This window comes from Oryx dammah, unplaced genomic scaffold, assembly GCF_014754425.2.
Source record: "Oryx dammah isolate SB20612 unplaced genomic scaffold, SCBI_Odam_1.1 HiC_scaffold_18, whole genome shotgun sequence".
Taxonomy (NCBI): Eukaryota; Metazoa; Chordata; class Mammalia; order Artiodactyla; family Bovidae; genus Oryx; species Oryx dammah.
In genome coordinates, this window is record NW_024070202.1 from 103,905,962 (window position 1) to 103,927,862 (window position 21,901).

The following is a 21,901-nucleotide window of genomic DNA, read 5'->3' on the forward strand; positions in this document are numbered from 1 at the left end:
GTCCTCCTTTCCAGCACAGAGCGCACTCCACTCCCTGCGATCCTTTCCCTGAGAGGACTCCCGCCCTGACACCCGCGGCGTGGGGTCTGCATTGCCTGCGGGTGTCACCACGGTGCCTGTCCCCAGTTCTTCCCCGCGGAGCATCTCGGTTCCAAGTCCCTGGGGCCGCTCCTCCCCAGTCTCCTCCCCTTGGCCCCAGTGTGAGCGGCCAGGCAGGATGAACCCGGGAAAGGTTCATGACACAGGACACGACAGCTGTCTCAGCCTTGGCGTAATAAAAAAACCCAAACACTTTTCTTCTTCTTTTTTAATATCTAAGATTAAAAAAAAATAAACAAACGCCCCAAATCCAACAACCCAAAACAATCCCTTTGAACGTGCCTGGTCCCAGGTCCCATTTCCAGTGCTGTTCTGAAGAAGCTGCCTGCCGGCAGCTCTGGGGTCCTGTCCCTGAGGACACCCCAGGGGTGGGCGGAAACCATCCAGGCCTTTATCCCAGCACCTGGGACAACCAAGGACCGACTTCTCAGGAAGACCGCCAGGACTTGTAAGACATGTGGTTGCCCTGGGAGGAAGTTTTCCCTGGAGTCTGGGTTGAGGGCTATTTCTTGTGGAGAAACTTCATTTTATTGCCTAAAAAAAGAAAACGAGAACATTGCACCAGGCAGACAGAGGAGCCAAGTGAAAATCCTGCCCTTTTCACACCAGCTGGGGCTCCCACACCGCCCCCCCGAGCTTCACCCCAGGGCCCAGGAGAAGTGTTGGGGGGATTCCCCTGCCTGCGCACCCCTGCACTCCTCATGCGCCTCCCCTGTGAACAGGGGTCTTTTGAAGGGAAGACTGTCAGAGCTGCAGACTGTCAGTGGCTTCTGAGAAGGTGGTACAGGAAGCATGGACTGTCACGCCTCCCTGGGAGCCCTGAGGGGGACAAACGCAGGCCCGGCCTTGCAGGAGGTGGTGGCCCCTTCCCAGGCACCGGCCCCCCTAGGTGAGGCTCCAAGCAGGACCCCTGCAGGCCCTCCGAGGGGCTGGCCTCACCGCAGCTCTTCCTCACTGGGGCCTGCTCCCTCCCTCTCTCATGCTTTTTCCTTTCTTCTCCTCCTCTATTTCCTAGCAAGGGCCTGTTTTGGCTGGTTAAACTGCAGTTCTTACTGAAATTTTTACATTTTCACTATTCAGGGTCATCTGGAGACTGGCTCAGGTCTCTGCCGCCAGGCCCCCTTCTCTGGTTCCATTCATCATATTTCTAAGCCCCACTCCCCAAAAGACTGAAGATGTGGGAAGTAAGAGTGAAAGAAGAGCAATGCAGCCAGGGCCCAGGAGGGCAGGGAGAGGGCTGTGTGTCCTTAGCTTCCGCTCCGGGGACAGGGCAGGACAGGAGGGTGGTAAGATGCCAACTGGGCCCAGTGGGCGCAGGCCTCAGAGGTTAGTGTCATGAGCCCCGGCCCCAGTGGCAGGAACTGGCCAAGACCCCGTGGCCCCGGGGGCTGCTGCCGGGAACCCAGACCCCTGGGCCTCACCTAGTCCCTTTAGGAACTTGTTGACACCACTGTGTTCTCCGCTGGGGAGTGTTTCCAGGTACTCCTGGGCTCGGACCTCAAATAGACCTGTTGACAAGAGAAATCCTAACCAGTTTAGCTCCTTCTCTCGGTGCTTCTACACGTGTTGGTTTCCTTACTGCCGCAAACAAGAGAAACCTTGCCGCTGAGACGGAGCTGCTCTATAAACATGCCCTGAATCGTAAGATTTAGAAGGGTCTTTTTCCTGACCTTATAATTGCCCAGCCTCGTGCAGTAACTGTCTTTGGAAAGCTGTAAAGCTAGCTCGTACGTGAAGTCCTGTTTTTCCTCGACGAACACCTTCCAAGCACCTGCACTTTGTCAGGCCCGTGGTTTTAGAGAAGAATCAGACGGTCCCGGCCCTTCCCTTCTCCTTGAGATCTCCCATAAGAGGACCCCTGGCCAAGTGGCCTGCCTCCTGGGAGTGTGGCTCCCGTCTAGGGACTCAGGAGGGCGGGGCGGGCGGGTCACCTCAGCGGGCAGGGACCTTCAGTTCTCACTCAGGGCTGGAGCTTCAGGCTACTGTCTTCATCTCCCCCTGATCTTCTATCAAACAGTGATCCGTGGGTGTACCCGGGAGGTTTCTAGTGAATTCTTTCATCAGGAGTTGTATGCCTCCTCCTAGGCTCTAACCCACCTTCTCTTGTCTCTCCAGATGCCCTCATCAGAATCATCTGAAGTACGACAGCCCCCCTTTCTGCATTGCACAGAGCTCTGGGGATGTGGAGCTTTGCTGCCTTAGCTCAGGGTCTGCGATCGTGGCCCCAGAGGACACCCAGGCCTGGGCCAGCTGCTCCCGCACCCCCGACCCTCGTCACTGGGTGGCCTCTCCTCAGGGTTAATCATCTATCTATCTCTCCGGTCCTCTGGCCTAGGTCCCGCCTGGGGCAGCCTTTCCTGATATTTCTAGCTTTCAGATTCCCCAAAGGACTTAAAGAGCATGGAAGAAAGAGACAGGAACGGTTTCATCCTCTTCCGCACACTTCCCGCTCCTGATCTCTGGAGGCGTGATGGAACCCAGCAACAGGGACAGGGACACTGAGGGAGACAGGAGAACCTGAGGAGCGGGGGACGGGGGTGGGGAGGGTGTGTGGACAGAGGGCCCTCGGGCTCCCCAGGCCGGGGAGCGGGGTCTCTGCTGTCCTCCTTCCCCGTGGCCAGCCCGCTGGGCGTTGGTGGCGGCACATGGAGCGGAGGGCGCGCGGGCCAGCTTCTCCTCCTCTGTCCAGCCCCAGGGCCGAGGGGAGAGGGTGAGGAAGGAGGGCAGAAGGGACAAGAGGAGACGGAGGAGAGACGCCACCTAGAGAGGAGGGAAAGGGTGTCCCTGAGAGTCTGGTCAAGCTGGGGAGATGAGGACAGAGGAGAACTCGCACCGGGAACCGGGAGCGGGGTTCTGGGCGTGGGGAGCAGAGGGAAAGCGACACCCCCGACCTTTGGCATCCTGCCGGCGCAGCTCCCGCTCCTGGATGAAGCCGCGGAATGTCTGGGTCTCCATGAAGACTTCCAGGAACCGGCGGAGGCTCTTGGAGGAGACGGCTTTGCGGAAGGCCTCTCGCTGCAGCTGCAGGGTCCTCTCCTCGCGCTCGCCCGCTGTCAGGAACAGTGAGTAGTGGCCCACGATCTCCACGAAGAAGCGGACAAAGGCTTCAGACACCACCTCGTTCAAGGGGCTGGACTCAGGGCCTGAGCAGAGCAAGGGAGGACCAGGACCGCTGAGGGTGGAGGCAGAGCCTCTGGGACGAACCAGTCAGAAAAGACAAGGATGCTATTCCAGGTCCCTGGAAGGCCGACTGTGATGATCCATGAAAGACGTTCCCCACAGTGAGCCTGTCATTTCTTCCCTACCTTTAAACAGATTTTTTAGAGCTAAACTGGGGGTGGGGTGGGAAAGGTTTTTCCTATAACTCGCTGCTGAAGGGGATGAGTGCCAGCCTCTCTCCTTGTACACCTCGCTGCCCATTTTCCGACTTAACCCCATGTCAAACGGACATGCCCATAGTTCATTGCTCCCTGACTCCAAGGATGGAGGCGGGGGTGCAGTCTGGGAGGTGGTTGAGCATTTACCTCGCTTGCCGTCTGGGGGCCCATCATCCTGCTCACTAGCCAGGTCATTCCTCTGCTCCAGAATGTGTTCCAGGGCTACCTGAAGCTTCCGGGGCAGAATGGAGTCCTCATCGTCCATCTGTAAAGCAGAAAAAATGGGAGTCATTGTCCCAGCATTTCCCGGGACGGTGGCTGCACCCCGGCCAAAAGGACACAGTGGATTCTGCAGGGCAGGCCCGGCACGGTTCCTGGTTTAGTGGAAAGAACACAACTTCGAACCAGAGGCTTGAGTCTTGATTCCACTCTTAACAAGCTACAGGAGCCTCAGCTTCCCTGCTTGGTAAAACGGGCTACCTCACTGTGAAGATTAAATGCAACAAATAAGATGGCAATGAATGACACTGAAGAAGATATAAAATAAATGGAAAGATATTCTATGTTCATGGATTGAAAGAATAGTTAAAATGTCTGTGCTACTCAAAGCCATCTATAGATTGCATGCAAATTCCTATGAAAATTCTAATGATGTTTTTCATAGAAATAGAAAAAAAAATCCTAAAATGTGTATGGAACCATAAAAGACTGAATAGCCAAAACAATCTTAGGAAAGCTGGAGGCATCCTAATTCCTGATTTCAAACTTCATCATGGAGCTACAGTAATCAAGACAATATGGGTGTTATTGCTGTTCAGTTGCTCAGTCCTGTCCAATGCTTTGCAACCCCATGGACTGCATCACGCCAGGCTTCCCTGTCCTCCCCTGCCCTCTCCTGGAGCTTGCTCAAACTCACGTCCATTGAATTGGTAATGCTATCTAACCATTTTATCCTCTGTTGTCCTTTCCTCCTTCTGCCTTCAATCTTTCCCAGCATCAACTGGTATAAAAACAGAAACACAGACAAACAGGGGAGTACAGGGAAGCCTGGCGTGCTATAGGCCATGGGGTTGCAAAGAGCTGGACATGACTCAGCGGCTGAACAACAAGATAAACAGAACAGAATCGAGAGGCCAGAAATAAACCCATTCATATACACTCAACTAATATTTGACAAGGGAGCTGAATATTCAGTGGGAAAAGGGTGGTTGCTTACCTAAATGGTACTGGAAAAACTAGACATACATATACGAAGGAATGAAATTGAACCCCTATCTTGTACCTCTCCCCCAGATTATGTGGATTAAAAAAAAATGGATTACAGACTTAAATGTAAGACCAGAAACTGTAAAATTGCTGGAAGAAAATACAGGTGAAAAGCTATTTGACACTCATCTTGGCAATGATTTTTGGGGATACGACACCAAAAGCACAAGCCACAAAAGCAAGAATTAACAAGTCAGAGTCCACACTGAAAAGCTTCTGCACAGTAAAACGATCAATCACCAAAACAAACAGGCAGCCTCCAAAATGGGAGAATGTATGTACACATACACATACCTATACATGCACAATGGAATATTATTCAGCCATAAAAAAGACACACTGCTTTTGTGACTACTCTGATAGACCTTGAAGACATAATGCTAAGTGAGGTAGAGCAGACAGCAAAAAATAAATACTGTATGTTCTCACTTATATGTGGAATCTAAAATACTGAACTCAAAAAATTAAATAAAAAACTGAACTCATAAAAAGAGAGTAGAGAGGTGGTTACCAGGGGCGAGGGGTGAGGAAAAGGGCAAATGTTGCTCAAAGGGCATAAATTTCCAGCTATAAAACGAGTAAATTCTGAGGAATCCAATGTCTAGTTTGGTGACTATAGGTAAAGTATACTTAAAAGTTGTTAAGAGAGTAAATCTTAAGTGTTATCTCTCCATACACAGGTAATTATGTGAGGGGATGGAGGGGTTAACTAATTGTCTGGTGGTTCTAATTTCTCAATGTATACGTATGTCAAATCATCATGGTGTACATCTTAAATTTAAATATGTTATATGTCAATAAAAGCTCAGTAAGGCTGGGACTATTAACTTGTGAAAGTTCCCTGCACCTAAGTGGCTACTCAATAAATGTTTCCCAGTGCTCCACCCCACAAGGTGGCTAATTCTTATCAGGGGGCTCTGGTCAGGGCAGATGACCAGTATGACTGAAATCTGGCTTTATGATCTGGGTCTCAGAGCAGGAGGGCCATGGGGATGGGCCTACCCAGAGGGCCCTTGGGAAGTGAAAGCAGATGGAACCAATGATAAAGAACAGCATGATCATGCATATCTTTTCAGTGGCCACTCCAAGTTTATTTTATTTATTTGGCCGTGCCACGGAGCACGTGGGTTCCCCCACTAGGGACTGAACTGCACCCAACCCTCATTCTCTGATAATGAAAGTAGTTTATGACCATTATAGAAAATGTATGAAAATATTAAAACAATCTAAAATTGCTCATAATCTGTCTCCTTTTCAGTCTCCCACTCTAAGACAACCAGAATTGATGTTTTGGTGAGTTTTCCTTTCTCTCTTTCTATATATATGTATTTTCCCCCCTCATTTCTATCCTTTAAAAAAAAAAAAAAGATCAGCAAAGATTAAATGCAACAAATAATTTTTACCCTGATTTTTCCACTTCATATTATATCATGAAGTTTGTTGTCAAATATTTAAAGGCATGTTGAAAAAGGTTAAGTGTCTACAGTTATAACCTATACAAAGATTCTGTCAGCAAACCATTTTGTGACAAAGCCCATGGGAATCAATCCCTTGTCCAAACTCCTCTTCTTTGGCCCCTGCCTTCTGTCCTGTCCTCAGTCAAGCCCTGGCCGGGGACTGCCCCAGCCTGCTGGCCTGCTTTGCAATTCCAGGCCCACCACAGAGCTGGAAAGGTGAGCTCTAAACATCAAAGAGGTGCAAACAGAGCAAGCAGTGGGTGGAAGCTGGGTTGCTTCTTACTCACCTGTCTGAGGAACCGATTGTTGACGAGGTCGACCACTAGGACCTATGAGGTGAGGAAAAGGGACTGTTACTGTTAGTAGGGAGGGCTTCCAGAATATAGAGACGGACTGTTAGCCTTCTTCCTTCTTGGCACCCAGAGAGGCAGCTGGGTGGGGGTGGAGTGGGCCAATTGTGGTTTCCTGACACTGCCACTGAAGCCACAGATGATGAAGGGGTAGGCGGGGAAAAAGCTTTCCAGACATGCATGCTTTCAACACTGTAACCGCAGGCTAGGATACATGTGGGCCAAAGGCTGGACTTCCTGCCCTGTTTCTGGACTGGCTAAGGCAGAGCGGCTCTGACTGTTTTTTAGTGTGTGGGTCACTGCGACAGAGAGCGGCTAGAGCCCCAGCTTGTTCCCATTCCACTGGATTGGGCCACCTCCGCCAGGCCTCCCCCTACCTCCCAGTTACCCACTTAGTCTTGTCATTTCTCTTAATGGGATAAAAGGGGAGAGACCCAGAGGACGACCCAACGGGACAGTAAGCCAAGCTGTAGGTGCTGGGCTTCCATGAGTCAAGGCTCTCAGGTAAAGCACTTTCGTCCTCCTTCCTCAGAGTGAGGCTGAGCCCGGGGCCACAACTAGGGAGAGGTAAGTGAAGGGCCTAGGGCACAAAACTTGGGGAGGCGGCCACTCACGGGATCACACAGTGTGGACCGCTGGCTATGATGGAGGACGAGCAGGGGGCCTGCGTGCCCGCCGTGTTTCCACAACAGCAGGAACCATGGGCTCTAACCCAGGGGCTGGGAGCTGAGAGGGGCTGTCCTTCCTTCTCACACCCTCTCCTGGGGGGTGGAACTGAGCCACCTGCAGGCTCACAGGGCACCCAGGAAAACCCTCTGCAGTTCACAAACACACACTCAAAGACCTGAGTCTGCTGGTTAATCTTTAACAGGACTGCAGGACCACCTGGGCAATTAGAGGAGCTGCATTTCGGGACACCGGGAGGGTTCAGGCCTGGCTGTTCTGAGCAGCATCACTTAGTCCCCACGGTTCTGCTCTGACTGCTGGAAGCTCTCAGTACTGGAGACAGAAACCATTTAGAGGAAAGGGACTCAATAATCACAGAGACGCTAAGCCCGGCTTTTCTCATTTGGATCCAGAACTCAATCACTGAACACATTTAGCTTATTGCCTTTTTAACTGATACGAAAAAACGACCTACTTATAGGAACGCAGTCCTTCTCAAGACTATTATTGGCCCAAAGATGATTGCCAGTTACCATGAGCTCTTCGTGTGCTTTCTTCCCATGACAGAGGGGTGAACCGGGAAAGGATAGGGCAGATGGCTCTTTACTGACTAGGTGTATTAAAATCGAGTAAATCATTTGTTGGGCTTCCCTGGTGGCTCAGAGGTAAAGAATCCACCTGCCTATGCAGGAGACACAGCTTTCCATCCATGGATTGGGAAGATCCCCTGGAGAAGGAAATGGCAGCCCACTCCAGTATTCTTGCCTGGGAAATCCCAAGGACAGTGGTCCATGGGGTCGCAAAGAGTGGGACACGACTCAACAGCAACAAACAGTTGACTGCAGCCCTTCTCAATGGGTGTCCACGGCTGTAGGTTCATTTAGAGGGGAAACTGAGTCTGCAGTCAAGAGGTTCTGCTGAAGGTGACTTGGCAGGAGGGTGCTGCCTCACAAAGCAGTGGGGTCCCGCTGCTCCCCTGACCCTGCCTGCTGGCAGAGCCGCAGGCAGCCCCTTCCCCCTACCCGTGCCCCGACAGGCAGCTCACCTCCTCCAGCGGCAGCTCCCTGAGCAGCGGCAGCGAGCTGGTGAGCAGCCCAATGAGGAAGGGCGTTGGCGAGCACACGATGTCGATCATGGCGGGCGGCAGCACGGGGATGTAGGTGTGCTGCCAGGCGAAGGGGTAGATGGCCGCCACCATCGCGTGGCAGCACGTGGACAGGGTGCTGCGGCGGGAGAGAGAGGAGGAAGGGCCGCCTCAGGAGGGTGGGCCGCCTCCACGGAGACGCCCGAGAGAAGGGCTCACACGCCAGTCCCCTCCCCTCCCCCAGCCGCAGAAAAACCCCAGACAACGAAAGCCTCCTTTCCCGTGGGCGCTCCTTAGTGAAGAGGCTTTGGATTGGAACCCACGTTCTCTCCACCAAGTGTGAACACCTAGGTGTGGTCGGGGGAGACAGGGTACGTCCTTCAGTGTTCAGGCGCAGCCGTCCACTCCAAATGGCTCGGTTGTGTAAAAGCGAAATTCATATACTGCTTGCCCAGAATTCAAAACACAGAAAAATAGCAACGTTGTGAGACAGACTCGGTCCCTCTTAAAGCAGGATGATCACAGTGTAGCCTTGCACTGGCGAACGCCGGGCCTGACAACTGTGTGTGATCCACAAGGCTTTGCTCCGTGCCTGCGTGTGTGCTCGGTTTGTGGAATGAACGGGTGGATTATCCGGGAGCATCGCTTTTACACCATTTCTGCGGAGCTGCAGCACAGTGACGACTGGCGGCTTCCGAGATGCTGAGAGCAGACTTTCTCTTCTTCCTCGAAATCGCTCCTTATGACTAAGTGAGCCTCCTCCCAGCGGTCCCCCTCTCCTCTCATCCTGATATGCTGTTTCTAAAATGCTATGGGGTTGGAAACTCTAGAAGCTTGTTAGAAGTGTCTAATGCAAGAGTAAACCAAAGTGAGGGCCCAGTGGTTTCGCCCAAGAGTATACCGGGTCATCTTCGGTTCCCGGTAACCAGCACCGCATCTGTTAGGACACCTTCTGAATGTTCGCCCTGCTTCTCAGCTGTGCTCTCTTCACGTCAAGCTGCAAGGAAGCTGAGTTCTGGATGCATGAAGGCGCCTTTACTGCGTTCCCATGATGCCGCACACCCATAATCTCGTTGCCATAAAACTTTCTTGAGCCCATCAACAAAATTACTTAGCTCTGGTTTACTTAAGAAGAAAAGAAGTGGACTAAAAGATACTGGCTAGCAAGTGAACTCAGCCAGGTAGAACGAGACACGTACTGTATGATTCCAGTTACACGAGGGAGTTAGAATCAGCAAATGCGCCAAGACAGAGTAGAAGGGAAGTTAGCAGGGGCTGGAGGAAGGGAGAAGGGCACACTGTTGCTTAAAGAGGACAGAATTACAGTTGAGATGATGAAAAGGCTCTGGAAATGGAGAGTAGTGATGGCCTCAAGCATTGTGAATGTGCTAAATGTCCCTGAATTAAACACTTAAAGATTATTAAAATGGTAAAATTTATGGTTATGTATATTTTACTGCAATAAAAAAGCAACCCTCCCCAAATCATTTAGATTCCTCTGAATCTGGCTCCCCCTGAGACATCTTTAACATAGGCACTAGCCCTCCTTTTGATCCTGCTTCCATCTGGGGGCTCCTAACCTAATAAGTGAAAGTGAAAGTCGCTCAGCCGCATCCGACTCTTGGGGAACCCATGGACTGTATAGTCCATGGAATTCTCCAGGCCAGAATACTGGAGCAGGTAGCCGTTCCCTTCTCCAGGGGATCTACCCAACCCAGGGATCGAACCCAGGTCTCCCGCATTACAGGCGGATTCTTTATCAGTTGAGCCACTAAGGAAGCCCAACCTAGTAAGAGCCGTGTTGAATCCTGTCCATTCACCAGCATGTCTCCTGATCGTCCTGTTCTCTCTCTTAGCAAATAATCAATCTCCTGATACTCACTGGAGTCCTGAGATACCTCTCAGTAGTGGAGCAGCCATGTATTTCACCGATACTTGGTCTTATGTTTTCTTTCAAATGATCACCCTCAAAATGAGAAAGATGCTACCCCAACATTTTGTTTGTTATCACTATAATGCCTTCTTTCTTAGCTGAGTAAGGGTGAGACAGACTAAAGTTCAGACTTATACCAAGAGAGCAACATCAATAATTCAGCCAGTAGTGGGCAGTTAAGTGACTTCTGCCTTTTAAAAGATCTTCTTGAATGCCATTTAGCAGCTGAACAACAACAGACACCTCTCAATAGCACTCTGAGGTTGTAACTATTATTGTCACTATTTACTCTTTAATAACTACTAACGGCCTCTTTCCACAACTGAAATATTAGGTTACACTATAAAAATATTAGCAAATGTAGTTTTTAAACCTGTAAGTAAACCCTATCCATTATGCTAAATTAAATCCTAAGGCATTCAGACATGACACACACTTTTTTTTTTTTCCCATTCTGTAAATCATTGTTTTCTCTCTGGATTCAATAAATGTAAAGACTTAAAAAACTGTCTTGAAAAGCATAGGAGCTTTATTTCTTAAGGCATCACTTTCTACCAGATAAGTGGTAGAAAGAATGTTGATACTTTTAGTGAATTGCTGATCATTTATATTTAATTTCCTTGATCTATAGATCACTGAATGTGCTGAATTTACTTTGTTCTAAAACTTTGAATTTTGAGGACTAAGAATTGATGCTTTTGAACTGTGGTGTTGGAGAAGACTCTTGAGAGTCCCTTGGACTGTAAGGAGATCCAACCAGTCCATTCTGAAGGAGATCAACCCTGGGATTTCTTTGGAAGGAATGATGCTAAAGCTGAAGCTCCAGTACTTTGGCCACCTCATGCAAAGAGTTGACTCATTGGAAAAGACTCTGATGCTGGGAGGGATTGGGGGCAGGAGGAGAAGGGGACGACTGAGGATGAGATGGCTGGATGGCATCACTGACTCAATGGACTTGAGTCTGAGTGAACTCTGGGAGATGGTGATGGACAGGGAGGCCTGGCATGCTGCGATTCATGGGGTTGCAAAGAGTCGGACACGACTGAGCGACTGAACTGAACTGAACTGGACTGAAGCTGTATTTGTGTGTGGCCAGTCTACAAAGCTGATCTGCTCAAGGAGTATGGGTCATGACTTAGAAAACTAGAAGGACATCATAATATAAACAAGAATAGTCGTGTGTAGAGAAAGTTTTTGCAGACTGTAATTTGCACCCTATTGGGGGTCCTGAAATAATTTCAGTGGGTTGTGATCAGCATCAAAAACAACAACAAAAAGAATGTAATAGAAAATAAGAGAGTATGATGCATTTTTCCCCAATTGTAAATAACTATATGTATGTATTATGTGGGGTGTATATTAGGTCTGAATATAAAATGTATTTCTAATTGTGGACTGTAGTAAGAAGGCTTGGAAGCCAATGATTTTGACTAGAGAGCTGGGGGTGTGGTGCGGTGGGGAGTGGGTAGAAAGTGATGGTTGAGCTGGAATTTTGATATGTTACACCTTTTACTGGGATGTTGGCTTTCACTTCCAAGTGGCTAGTGGGAGTTCTTTAAAAGAGACCCTAAGAAGGAATTTCCTGAAGGAAGCCTTGTGTATGAAATCCACCTCTTTTTATAGCACATTTGTTATTAAGCTCCTAAATATCACTTGGAGAAAGAATGGATCATGCAATGCTGTAGGTCGTGGACTCTGTCATCCATGGTCCCTTCAGCAAGTTTCTGAAATTCTCACTTTTTTAGTCATGGGCTCCCCAAGTGGCACGAGTGGTGAAGAACCTGCCTACCAATGCAAGAGATGTAAGAAACTTGGGTTCATTCCCTGAGGTGGGAAGATCCCCTGGAGGAGAGCCTGGCAACCCATCCATTATTCTTGCCTGAACAATCTCATGGACAGAGGAGCCTGACCGGCCACAGTCCACAGCATCACAAAGAACAGGACATGACTGAAGCAAGTTAGCACTTTAGTCAAGTCACTGAAGGAGAATAAAAATGCAGCACTCCTGTTTAAGAGTGCATTTACATTTCAGAGGTGTGGTTTAAGCATTTCTGACTCTGGGGAAGTTACAGAAGCACAGAATTTTAGACCTGGAAGCGATTTTAAAACGCCGGGAGATGGTGATGGACAGGGAAGCCTGGCGTGCTGCAGTCCACAGGGTCACAAAGAGTCGGGTGCTCCTGAGCAACTGAACAACAATGAACCCCAGGCTAAAAGAGGGTAACTTCTGCATTCAGGGTGAGGGCAGGGTGGGGAGGGAGGAGTCCTGCAGATGGGAGAAGGTAGAGAGATACAGACTGATGAATGGAGGCACGAAGAGGCATAGCCAGGAGCCTTTGGGTTTTTCTTGATTACTGCAATAGAAAAACAAGTCTGGAGACTTCCCCAAAGGTCCAGTGGTTAAGGCTTTGAGCTTCCAATGCAGGGGGTATGTGTTTGATCCCTGATTGGGGAACTAACATTCCGCATGCCATGTGGCACAACCAAAAAACCCCAAATAAAAAGTTTTTTTCAAAGTCCAATTAAAAATTTTTAAAAAAGAAAAAGAAATCTGTGTAACTTTCTTTCTTTTTTCATCAAGTCAGAGAAATGGCCTCCTGCCCTTTTGCCTTCTTTTGGCCTCAGCCCTGGAGGGAGCAGGTCTGCAGGGAGTCTCTCCTTCTCTCCACTGCTGCTGTACTTTGTGTCTCTGGCTGAAGCCCAGGGGTCTCAGTGTGGAGCGGGGCGGGGGAGGGTGTGTGGCTCAGCTGCAGTGAGTGTGAACCAGCTGGGTGGGGAAGGTAGTTGGAACAAGCAGAGAATACAATGATAAGCAATGCACAGGGCAGGTAAAGAGATGTCGTGGAAAGGAGAAACGCACTCATTTAACTGGAATGCAGGGAGCTGAGGGACACTGGTACTCAGTCCGCTGCTGTTGCTTAGTCGCGAAGTCGCGTACTCAGTGGGGACAAATGACAACTCAACTGTGTCACCTGTTGGCCATGTAGGCTGGTACTACCGTTGTTGATTCTGCTAACAAGTGTTTTTGTTTGTTTGCTTTTTAAACAGTCTGATCGCTGTTGCAGCTGGGTCCCAATGTTTCCCACCTGGTTACCAATGCCACCTTGCTAGCTGGCACCTGTGGAGCACAGGGGGTCAGGAGCCACCCGAGAGGCGGGCGGTGCTGGCAGTGTTGCCTCCCTCTGGTTCTCCAGCTCCCTCCAATATTCTAAAACAAAATTCTGCCTCTTGAAACACTAGAAGGAAAGGTCAGATTCTGCAAATAATACATCAAGTGGCAGCTGTTCCTTCCAAATAAATGGTAGAAGAGGGGCTTCCCTGGTGGTCCAGTGGTTAAGAATCCGCCTTGCAATGCAAAGGACACCAGTTTGATCCCCGGTCTGGGAAGATCCTTCATGCCGCAGAGCAACTAAGCCTGTGTACCACCCACAACTACCGAGCCTGTGCTCTAGAGCTGAGAGCCGCGACTACTGAGCGTGTGCCTTAGAGCCCGGGCTCCGCAACAAGAGAAGCCACCGCAATGAGAGGCCGGCACACCACAACGAGAGAGTAGCCTCCGCTTGCCGCAACTGGAGAAAACCTCCGATAACAACGAAGACCCACCACACCCCAAAAATAACCGAATCTTAAAAAAAAATTAAAATGGTAGAAGAGAGGAGAAGGGATTATTCTGAGTGTAGTTTGTTGAGATTTTATTCCCCGACCCATAAAGGCTAGAGGAGCTTCCATGGGGGTTGGCACTGCTAGGACTGGTGGTTTCTTAGGAACATGCAAAGTACAGTCTACAGTTCTAGGGATGTTAAGGATGACTGTTCAGGCTCGCTTGCCACTTAATGTGGAGGCTTACTGAGCATCTGCTGGTTGGAGGAGAGGCAGTGTTTTTGAAGGAAGTTCTAGGAGGGAGCCCTGGCAGCTGGCTCGCATTACAGTGGGGGTGGAGGAAAGGAATGCTGGCCCCCCACAGCTGTGATCAATTTGCAGAAAAGCGAGGGAGGGAGGAGATGCCCCAGTGGGAGGTTGGCTGGGCCACAAGGTTAAAAGATGGGCACAGGGGAGAAGGGTCAGGTCCCAGAATGCTTTGCAACTTGGTGGTGGTTCCTGAGGGTTGAAGCATTAGTCCAGAGATACCAGGATACACTTGTGAGCACTCAGATTCTCCTGGAGAAGATGCTTCAGTTCTGGCTGCTACAAAGCCCGTGTGCCCTATGTGTTGTTTAATCGCTCAGTAGTGTCTCTTTCTGATTCCACGGACTGCAGCAGGCGAGGGTTTCCTGTCCTTCACCATCTCCGGAGTTTGCTCAAGCTCACATCCATTGAGTCAGTGATGCCATCCAACCATCTCATCCTCTGTGGTCCCCTTCTCCTCATGCCCTCAATCTTTCCCAGCACCAGGGTCCTAGCCCAATTTGCTGTTAGTTATTACTATGCTCAGCAGCCTCCCAATTCACCTAGCAACCAGAAAGAGTCAAGCATAAAGCTTTCTTTAAGATGCTACCAGAAAAGTGAAGGATGAGTTTCCAGAGTTGGAGAGACCCCAGGAGTTTGCAGGATGAATCCATCAGCATCCCTTAGGATTCCAGGCAAAGCGTCTCTCCCTTTGTGCGTGATTCCCAGGAACCAGAGCCAGCGGTGACTCTGATGTGGTCTGGTGCCTGCTGAGACCTAGTGGGAGGTGGCTGCCATGCTTCCGTTACTGTACTTTCAGACCCTGTAGAAATGTGTCACTGAGTTAAAAAAGAACCCAGGCTGGACCTCAACAAAACTGGGTTTGCTACGCTCTGTGTGATCTCAGGTAAAGCTCTTCTCCAGGCCTCAGCTTCCTCATCTGTAACATAAGGAAAGTGGGCATTCCAGCTTTAAAGTCTGCCAACTACAAACTATGAGAGACAGAGAAAGCCAGAACTGGAAGTAGGAGCCAGGAGCTGAAAATAACTGACAGTGAAAAAAACCCAGGCCTGGAGGGTAATTCTAGAGCTCACTGACGGAGACAGGACAGAAAAGCAATGGTGACATCTCATTCCAAGGAATTAGGGGATACAGTATTGGAGAGTTTTTAAGTTGCCACAGTAAGCCCCCAAAAGGACTACACTTAGAGCCAGCACAGCCTGGAGGGACTTGACTCCAGAAGAGGGCTGGAGTATGCTATATCCGAGATTCTGCTGGTGAAGGGTTTGGAGTCAAAGACAATTTGTGGCTATGCTATTGTCTAAACCTCACTTCAAAGTTATCTTGGTGTTCATGGGCAAAAAGAGAAAAAAGGTAGTTAATACTTAATGTGTAATCAGTCTGATGGCATTTTCATAGCACTCTGCTGAACTAAACATAGGTATCTCCCTGTTAGCTTCTTGAGGACCTCTGAAGTAGTACTCTAGATGTCGGACCACCAAGATGGCAGCTACTCATACTCTCAAGGAGCCCTTGGCAAGCTCACTTGCCTGGAGAGGGTGTGCCACAAACCCAACCTTTTTCTGAAACACTATGGTGCAACTGATTGAGACAGGATACGGGGCCCCATTTAAACCTACAGAAACGGAGTAAAAATGAATTAAAGGAACACACAGCAAGATGAAGGTGCACAGCCACACATGGACTTCTTTGTGTAGTCACCCCACGTCAAGGCCAAGATTCAAGCTCTACTATTTGTCCAGATTTGCCCACCGAATCCCCCTTGTCATTAGCTAGAAGTTTGTCGTTTAGCTTCTGGTGTGAATGCACCTCGGAAAGATAAGTAGGTTTCTCGAATATTGAAAAACCGTCATCCTGCCTAAAACTTTTACACAAATTGTTTATGTGCAGCTCTGACTCTCTTATTCAGCCTAGTGTGTAGATTTGGCCAAAACCTTGGGAACTGAAATTAATAAACGAAAAAACAAAATGTTTATCATCAGGGAAATGAAGAAAGGGGTATAGGGAAATATTTATTTAGGTTGTTATGACAACAGAACAAGCGATCACAACAACATTCTTTCTTTCCCATCTGCTAAACTTTGGCTTGACAGAGCCTTAAGAAACACTCAACGTCCACCGTAAAGATGAAACGGAGCAAGAATGTTGTTCTAAATTTGATAGATTTTTGGCTCCACTTAAAACCCTTTTATAACTCATACAATATTTGCCACAACTCCCAGCTATTTCCTCTTGCAGTGGGCAGACGCACTTGCAACGATGAGGAAGTGAACTGTGTGGTAGGGGAGGGTGCTGGTGGCAGTGGTCACAGGCCTCCGGCAGGCTAACGTTCACCCCGGGATGTCAGGGGGCCACTCACTGGGTCTGTGGCGTGCCCTGTTCTCATGCCCTGCTCCGTGCCCTTGAGGAGGTGGGGGGCTACAGATGGGACCCTGGGGCAGCCTACTTCTACTTCCAGCTGAGCAGGGCTAGAAATCAGGGCATGCACAGCCCATAGAGAGCGAGTGGTGCCCGCTGATGAGGATGAAAGCACGGGCTGAACTTAGGCTGAGGGCTTTCTTCAGAGGCTTTTCCAGGTCAGACGACTTGCAGCCAGCCACTGGTTTGTCATGGCCTAGCTGAAGAGTCTGACACGACTGAGCGACTTCACTTTCACTTTTCACTTTCATGCCTTGGAGAAGGAAATGGCAACCCACTCCAGCGTTCTTGCCTGGGGAATCCCAGGGACAGCGGAGCCTGGTGGGCTGCTGTCTATGGGGTCACACAGAGTTGGACACGACTGAAGTGGCTTAGCAGCAGCAGCAGCAGCTGAAGAATGCTTCAATTCCCTAGAGCTATTTTCCCATAAATCAGAAGTAGGTGGTGGCTGATTCCTCCCAGAGGAACCCCTTAGGTGGAGCAGGCTGGAGAAGAGAAGATGGGTTCCAGCTTTCTCACTCAGTAACTTCACACGCACCGTGTTCTCTGGAGGCGTTTCTGTGCTCTGATCATTAGCTAGGTCCCTATTTCACAGGTGAGCCAGACTTCCTGTGTGGGCTCTCTGTTAGGGGGGGGCAAGTCTGAGGGTCAGAGAGACCTCCAAAGAGGGGGCTGCACTGAGTCCCCCTCAGAAGAAAGCTGCAAGAGGAGGTACAGATGCTGCCCTGACTTCTGGGCACAGGCTAGAGCGGAGGCCTGGGAGTCCTGAGAGAGTGGATTGGGATATATTTATTTATCTTCAACCCAGTAAGGTTAAGAGGGGTGTTAGAAGGGCACTCACAGTTAGTTACCTCAGCACCTCACCATCCTGAAGCGCCTACGTTTAGTATCAGTCTCAGGAAAATGCTATCCAGATGGTTCCTACTGAACCAGACCCCCTGGGAGAGGAGTGGGCCATGTGAGGGTGGGATCCCAGAGCATCTGAGCTGGAAGGGGTTCCATGGGAATCACACAGCTGGGCAGAGGAGGTGGTTGTCCCCTGGGACACTGGAAAGCACAGGATGCCTGAGACGGATGAGTCCTGGGTCAGGAATGGGGGAAGGGTACTTCAGCAGGTCTGGGACCAAGATTGCTGGGTGGGGTGTGGCAGACACCTGGGGCACCCCAGCCCATGCACTCAGAGAAGGTCAGAGCTGGGAGAGACTCTGGAGGTTTGCTCAGCCACCTGCCTCACGGGGGTCCTGGCTGGAAGGGTGGGTGGGGTGGATGGGCCCAGGAGAGGAAAGCACAGATGTCTGAGCTTCCTCCGGAGACAGTTCTGGCTGGACTGCCAAGCACGTTGTGATGGCACGTTTTTAAAGACTGTCCCTAGGTATCTGTGTAGACAGACAGCCTCACAGATACTCCTCTATTCCACCCGGACCATGGCGGCCTGCCCGCCTTCTCATCTTCTCTGGAGCCAGCTAGCCCTGTCTGATCCCAGCTCTCCCACTGACCCCTTCCTTGAGCAAAGAGACTTCACTTCTGTGTGCTTCTTCAGTCCAGTTCAGTTCAGTTCAGTCGCTCAGTCGTGTCCGACTCTTTGCAACCCTATGAATCACAGCACGCCAGGCCTCCCTGTCCATCACCAACTCCCGGAGTTCACTCAAACTCACGTCCATCGAGTCAGTGATGCCATCCGGCCATCTCATCCTCTGTCGTCCCCTTCTCCTCCTGCCCCCAACCCCTCCCAGCATCAGGGTCTTTTCCAATGAGTCAGCTCTTCGCGTGAGGTGGCCAAAGTCCTGGAGCTTCAGCCTCAGCATCAGTCCTTCCAGTGAACACCAGTGTGCTTCTTAGTCTCCCACTAACAGGACTGAACTGATGGAGTTCTCGAGAGGCTGAGAGAATGGAGGAGCCAGCCCAGGGCAGCCTGCCGGTTCCCCACCTCGGGGCTCAGCTGTTGCTGTCCTCATCGGGCTTACACACACTGTGCTTTCTGCCTCAGCGCTCTCAGGGCCTTTCTTTCTCTCTTTTCCCCCTTCTTCAGATCTGCACTTAACTAGTGTTAGCTGAAAGGCAAATTTATTGAGCAAGAGAGAGAACACTTGAAGCCATTTGTGACGAGACAATCACGGGCTACTTCTGGAGACAATGAGACAACCGGAGCCCTAGCAATTCAGAGCTCTGAGTGGCTGGGCACCGAGGAGCCCTTGTTTCCTCAATGAGGAGACCCAGGGCCAGCAGCTGAGGACGTTCAGGCCTCCCCGCTGTCTGGGAAGGCCCCTCCCATGGGATGAGAGCTGGACGTGTCAGCCTGAATGTCTGTCTGCAGTGTAATTTCAGTATTTCATACACACATGCAAGCACACGTACACATTGGCTCTGGACCCAAAGAGGGCACCTAAGTTATCCACGTCCCTGTCCCCCTACCCGACAAAAATCCTACCTCCTCAGTGTCCCATGGCTGGCAGCTGCTGCAAAAGAAAACAGCCAGTGGGCAGTAAGAGCCTTACGGCAAGAACAGCATCCTGCAGCCACGGCTGGCATTTTTTACCCTCTTGTGGGTGTTTGCTGCTCCAAGAGACTAAAGCTCTCAGGGCAGAGTGCCAGGCACCCTGGCAGGCAGGGTGATGACAGAAACCCCAAAGTCCCTCCAATCAGACCACTGCAGTGACTTGTCTCCTGCCAGGGCAGGAGGGGAGGGGGCTGGGAGGACTGAGCAGTACCCTGCAGTGGGCAGGCCCCTCAGGGGTTCCTTTCATTGTCTCTCATGACAACAGCTCTGTGTGAGTCCCACCTGTCAACCCAGAAGTCTCTCCAGGGACAAGGTGGAGTGGTCACGTCCTTCCCCAGAGGTCTCTGTCCTAAGCCCTTCCGGGAGGCTCGGCGCCCAAAGCCTCTGACATATGCCCGCTTCTGCCCTGCAGGGATGCCTCTGTCTTTGACGCGGCTCCCTCCCTTTCTGTTCCCACCTTCTCCTTTCTTTGTCCCTTTGTGAAAAAAACAGTTGATATTATCCCTTCTTCTTTCCCCCTGAAGAAAGCCTGGGTTAGAGCCGGGGGCCACGGGCCCTGGTCCCCTGCTCCTCTTGAGTCACGTCCATCTTCTCAGATATTTGGGCAGGCTGGACCCTCCCTGAGCCTGACATCTCTAAACCAGAAGCCAGGGCCCCTCGGGACTATTTGCCCCATCTCCGCTCCCTGGAGGGCCTTCCACTCCTGACCTGGGTCTTTCGGAGCTCCATCACTTTCCCCTCCTCCCCAGGAAAGCCTGAGAATCCTACAACTAAAAAAAACGGTGGAGAGTGGGGGATGGTGGGGCTTCCAGAGATTACAGTCGCGACAGCACTGGTGAAATCTGATCCTGGTCACGGAAGGGTTACTCCTCATCCTCAGCTTGCAGGCCCCCACCTTGAGAACTCTCTGGTCCGAATCCCCCGTTGCCCAGGGATCTTGGAGAGCTGCCCACAGCACCAGCTGCAGGCTAGAGGCAGGGCCTGCTGACAAGAGTGCACAGAGAGTACAATAACTGTGACATTCAGTGTGAATAGCTAACTCTCAGGCAGGCTGGGAGCAGCCTGGGAGGAGCCCGGTGGCTGCAGTCCAATGACCGAACGTGAGCAAGGTGACCAGATGGGCTGTGGTGGAGACAGGGCTGGATTCCATCTCCCACCCCGCCTCCGGACGGACCCCACGTTCACACGCTTTGTCCTTTGCACTCTTCTTTCCCTTTTCTTCTTCTTCCCTTTTGTTTTCTAGAGTCGAGAGTCATTATTTCCTCTCCAAACCCATCTTTACATGTTTTTGGCACGGCTTCTCTCCAGATGGACTCTCGGCTGGCCTCTCCCGCTTGGCCGGCTCATCTCGAGCCAGGACCCACGTCTCAGCCCTCCCTGGAACAGCAGCCACCACTTGCACCTCTGCGTCCTCAGCTCCAAAGTGAGGAAGGCTCTGATTAAGTATTTTGAAATGATGAAAATGCCAAGAATTCTTTTTTTTTTTCTTTTTTAAAGTTCAGAATTAACCCCAAGCTCTATCTGCATCTTCTTCAGGATCTTCTTTGATCTCTGACCTGGGCTTTGCCAATCACCCTAGGATGTGGGTGCACCCTGCTGGGCAGCGGGTCTGTGTGTGTGGATTCTGTCTGGCTCTGTCTGTGCCTCCTGCCTGGTCCTGCAGCCCTCCCGGAGCGGGGCCCTGCCCGCCTCTGCTGGTTCCTGGCTCAACTCTGTTCCACTACACTGAGCTGCCCTGCAGTTCCTGAAGGAACTCTTGGCCTCCCCTCTCCTTGCTGTTGTACCAACAGCTCCTTTGGCCTGGAACATGCTTTCTTCTTGCTCTTGGCCTTAAGATGCAGGGAACTCGTCTTGTCTATGAATGAGAACGCTCTGCCTCTAGTCGGCCTTTACAGCACGGTACTGCGTGGTCTCTTTACTTCTCCATCCCCACCCCGGACCGAGGCCTCTTGAAGCACAGGTCTGTCTTTTCCGTTTCCCCAGCACATGGTAGGCTGCCCAGCGCCTAGCAGAATGAGTGAACAGCAGGCCGAGTACCAGATGAGCAGAGTGCAGAAGTGCAGGCTCAGCTCACTTTATGCAACTCAGGGGCCTCACAAGCCTCCAGCCTCAGCTGCCCGCTGATTCCCACTCCTTCTGCAGAGGAGCTGCCTCTGAACTCCAGGCGATGCCCTGCTACAGGTTCCACCCCGAGCGAGACTGACCGTCACGCAAACACTTTAGAGGCGGTGCAAGACTGACCGTTGTGCAAACACTTCAGCGGAAGTTGCCAAGGTTTGATACCTGAGCTTGTCTGCGATGAAGATGACCCTCCTTTCCAGGAGCAGGGAGGCAAAAACGCAGAGCAGGTGTCGGACGCTGAGAGACGAAAAGAGAGACTCAAAGTCCACGTGTTCAAGCCGGGAGTCCAGCGGACGGCACAGTTCAATCACCTGCCGGGAACAGGAACGGCATGAGGGGGCCGCCTGGTCAGCCAGGCCTCTCATGCACCGGGCAGGCCTGGGGCCCTGTGGTCCTCAGCAGGGAGGCCCACTGCCAGGGGAGGAGGGAGAGAAAAACAGGAAAACCAAAGGGACTGGGGAAAGAAAGACGGCAGGAGATTGGGAAAGGAGGTGCGTTTGGTAGGGACTCGGTCTCACCGGTGCGTGTGAGGGTAGTTTGCGTGGAGGTGGGCAGACAGGACACGGAACCAGAGCCCCTCGGGCCATGATGGCTGGAGCCCGCCCCTCCCACCCCATCGATGACATGTGTGAGCCCCCACAGGGAGTTTTGAGGGCCGGTCCCTTGGAGTCCCACAGCACAACGTCTGATCTCACAAGGGACTCCCAGGCTCACAAAGAAGGACCAG

The 21,901-nt window shown here is 51.1% G+C and overlaps 1 protein-coding gene across 3 annotated transcripts in view; it reads right to left on the reverse strand.

The window, feature by feature from the left end:
• Positions 1 to 289: 289 nt before the first annotated feature.
• DENND2A (DENN domain containing 2A) overlaps positions 290 to 21,901 on the reverse strand; it is a 101,040-nt gene continuing 79,428 nt past the window's right edge. For all 3 annotated transcript variants that reach the window (XM_040260000.1, XM_040259999.1, XM_040259998.1), the window contains exons 13-19: positions 21,337 to 21,485; positions 8,261 to 8,438; positions 6,487 to 6,528; positions 3,624 to 3,741; positions 2,991 to 3,242; positions 1,521 to 1,607; positions 290 to 633 (exon numbers count right to left, since the gene is read on the reverse strand). In XM_040260000.1, coding sequence (XP_040115934.1) covers positions 602 to 633; positions 1,521 to 1,607; positions 2,991 to 3,242; positions 3,624 to 3,741; positions 6,487 to 6,528; positions 8,261 to 8,438; positions 21,337 to 21,485 — 858 coding nt within the window. In that variant the 3' untranslated portion in view covers positions 290 to 601. The remainder of the gene's footprint in view (positions 634 to 1,520; positions 1,608 to 2,990; positions 3,243 to 3,623; positions 3,742 to 6,486; positions 6,529 to 8,260; positions 8,439 to 21,336; positions 21,486 to 21,901) is intronic.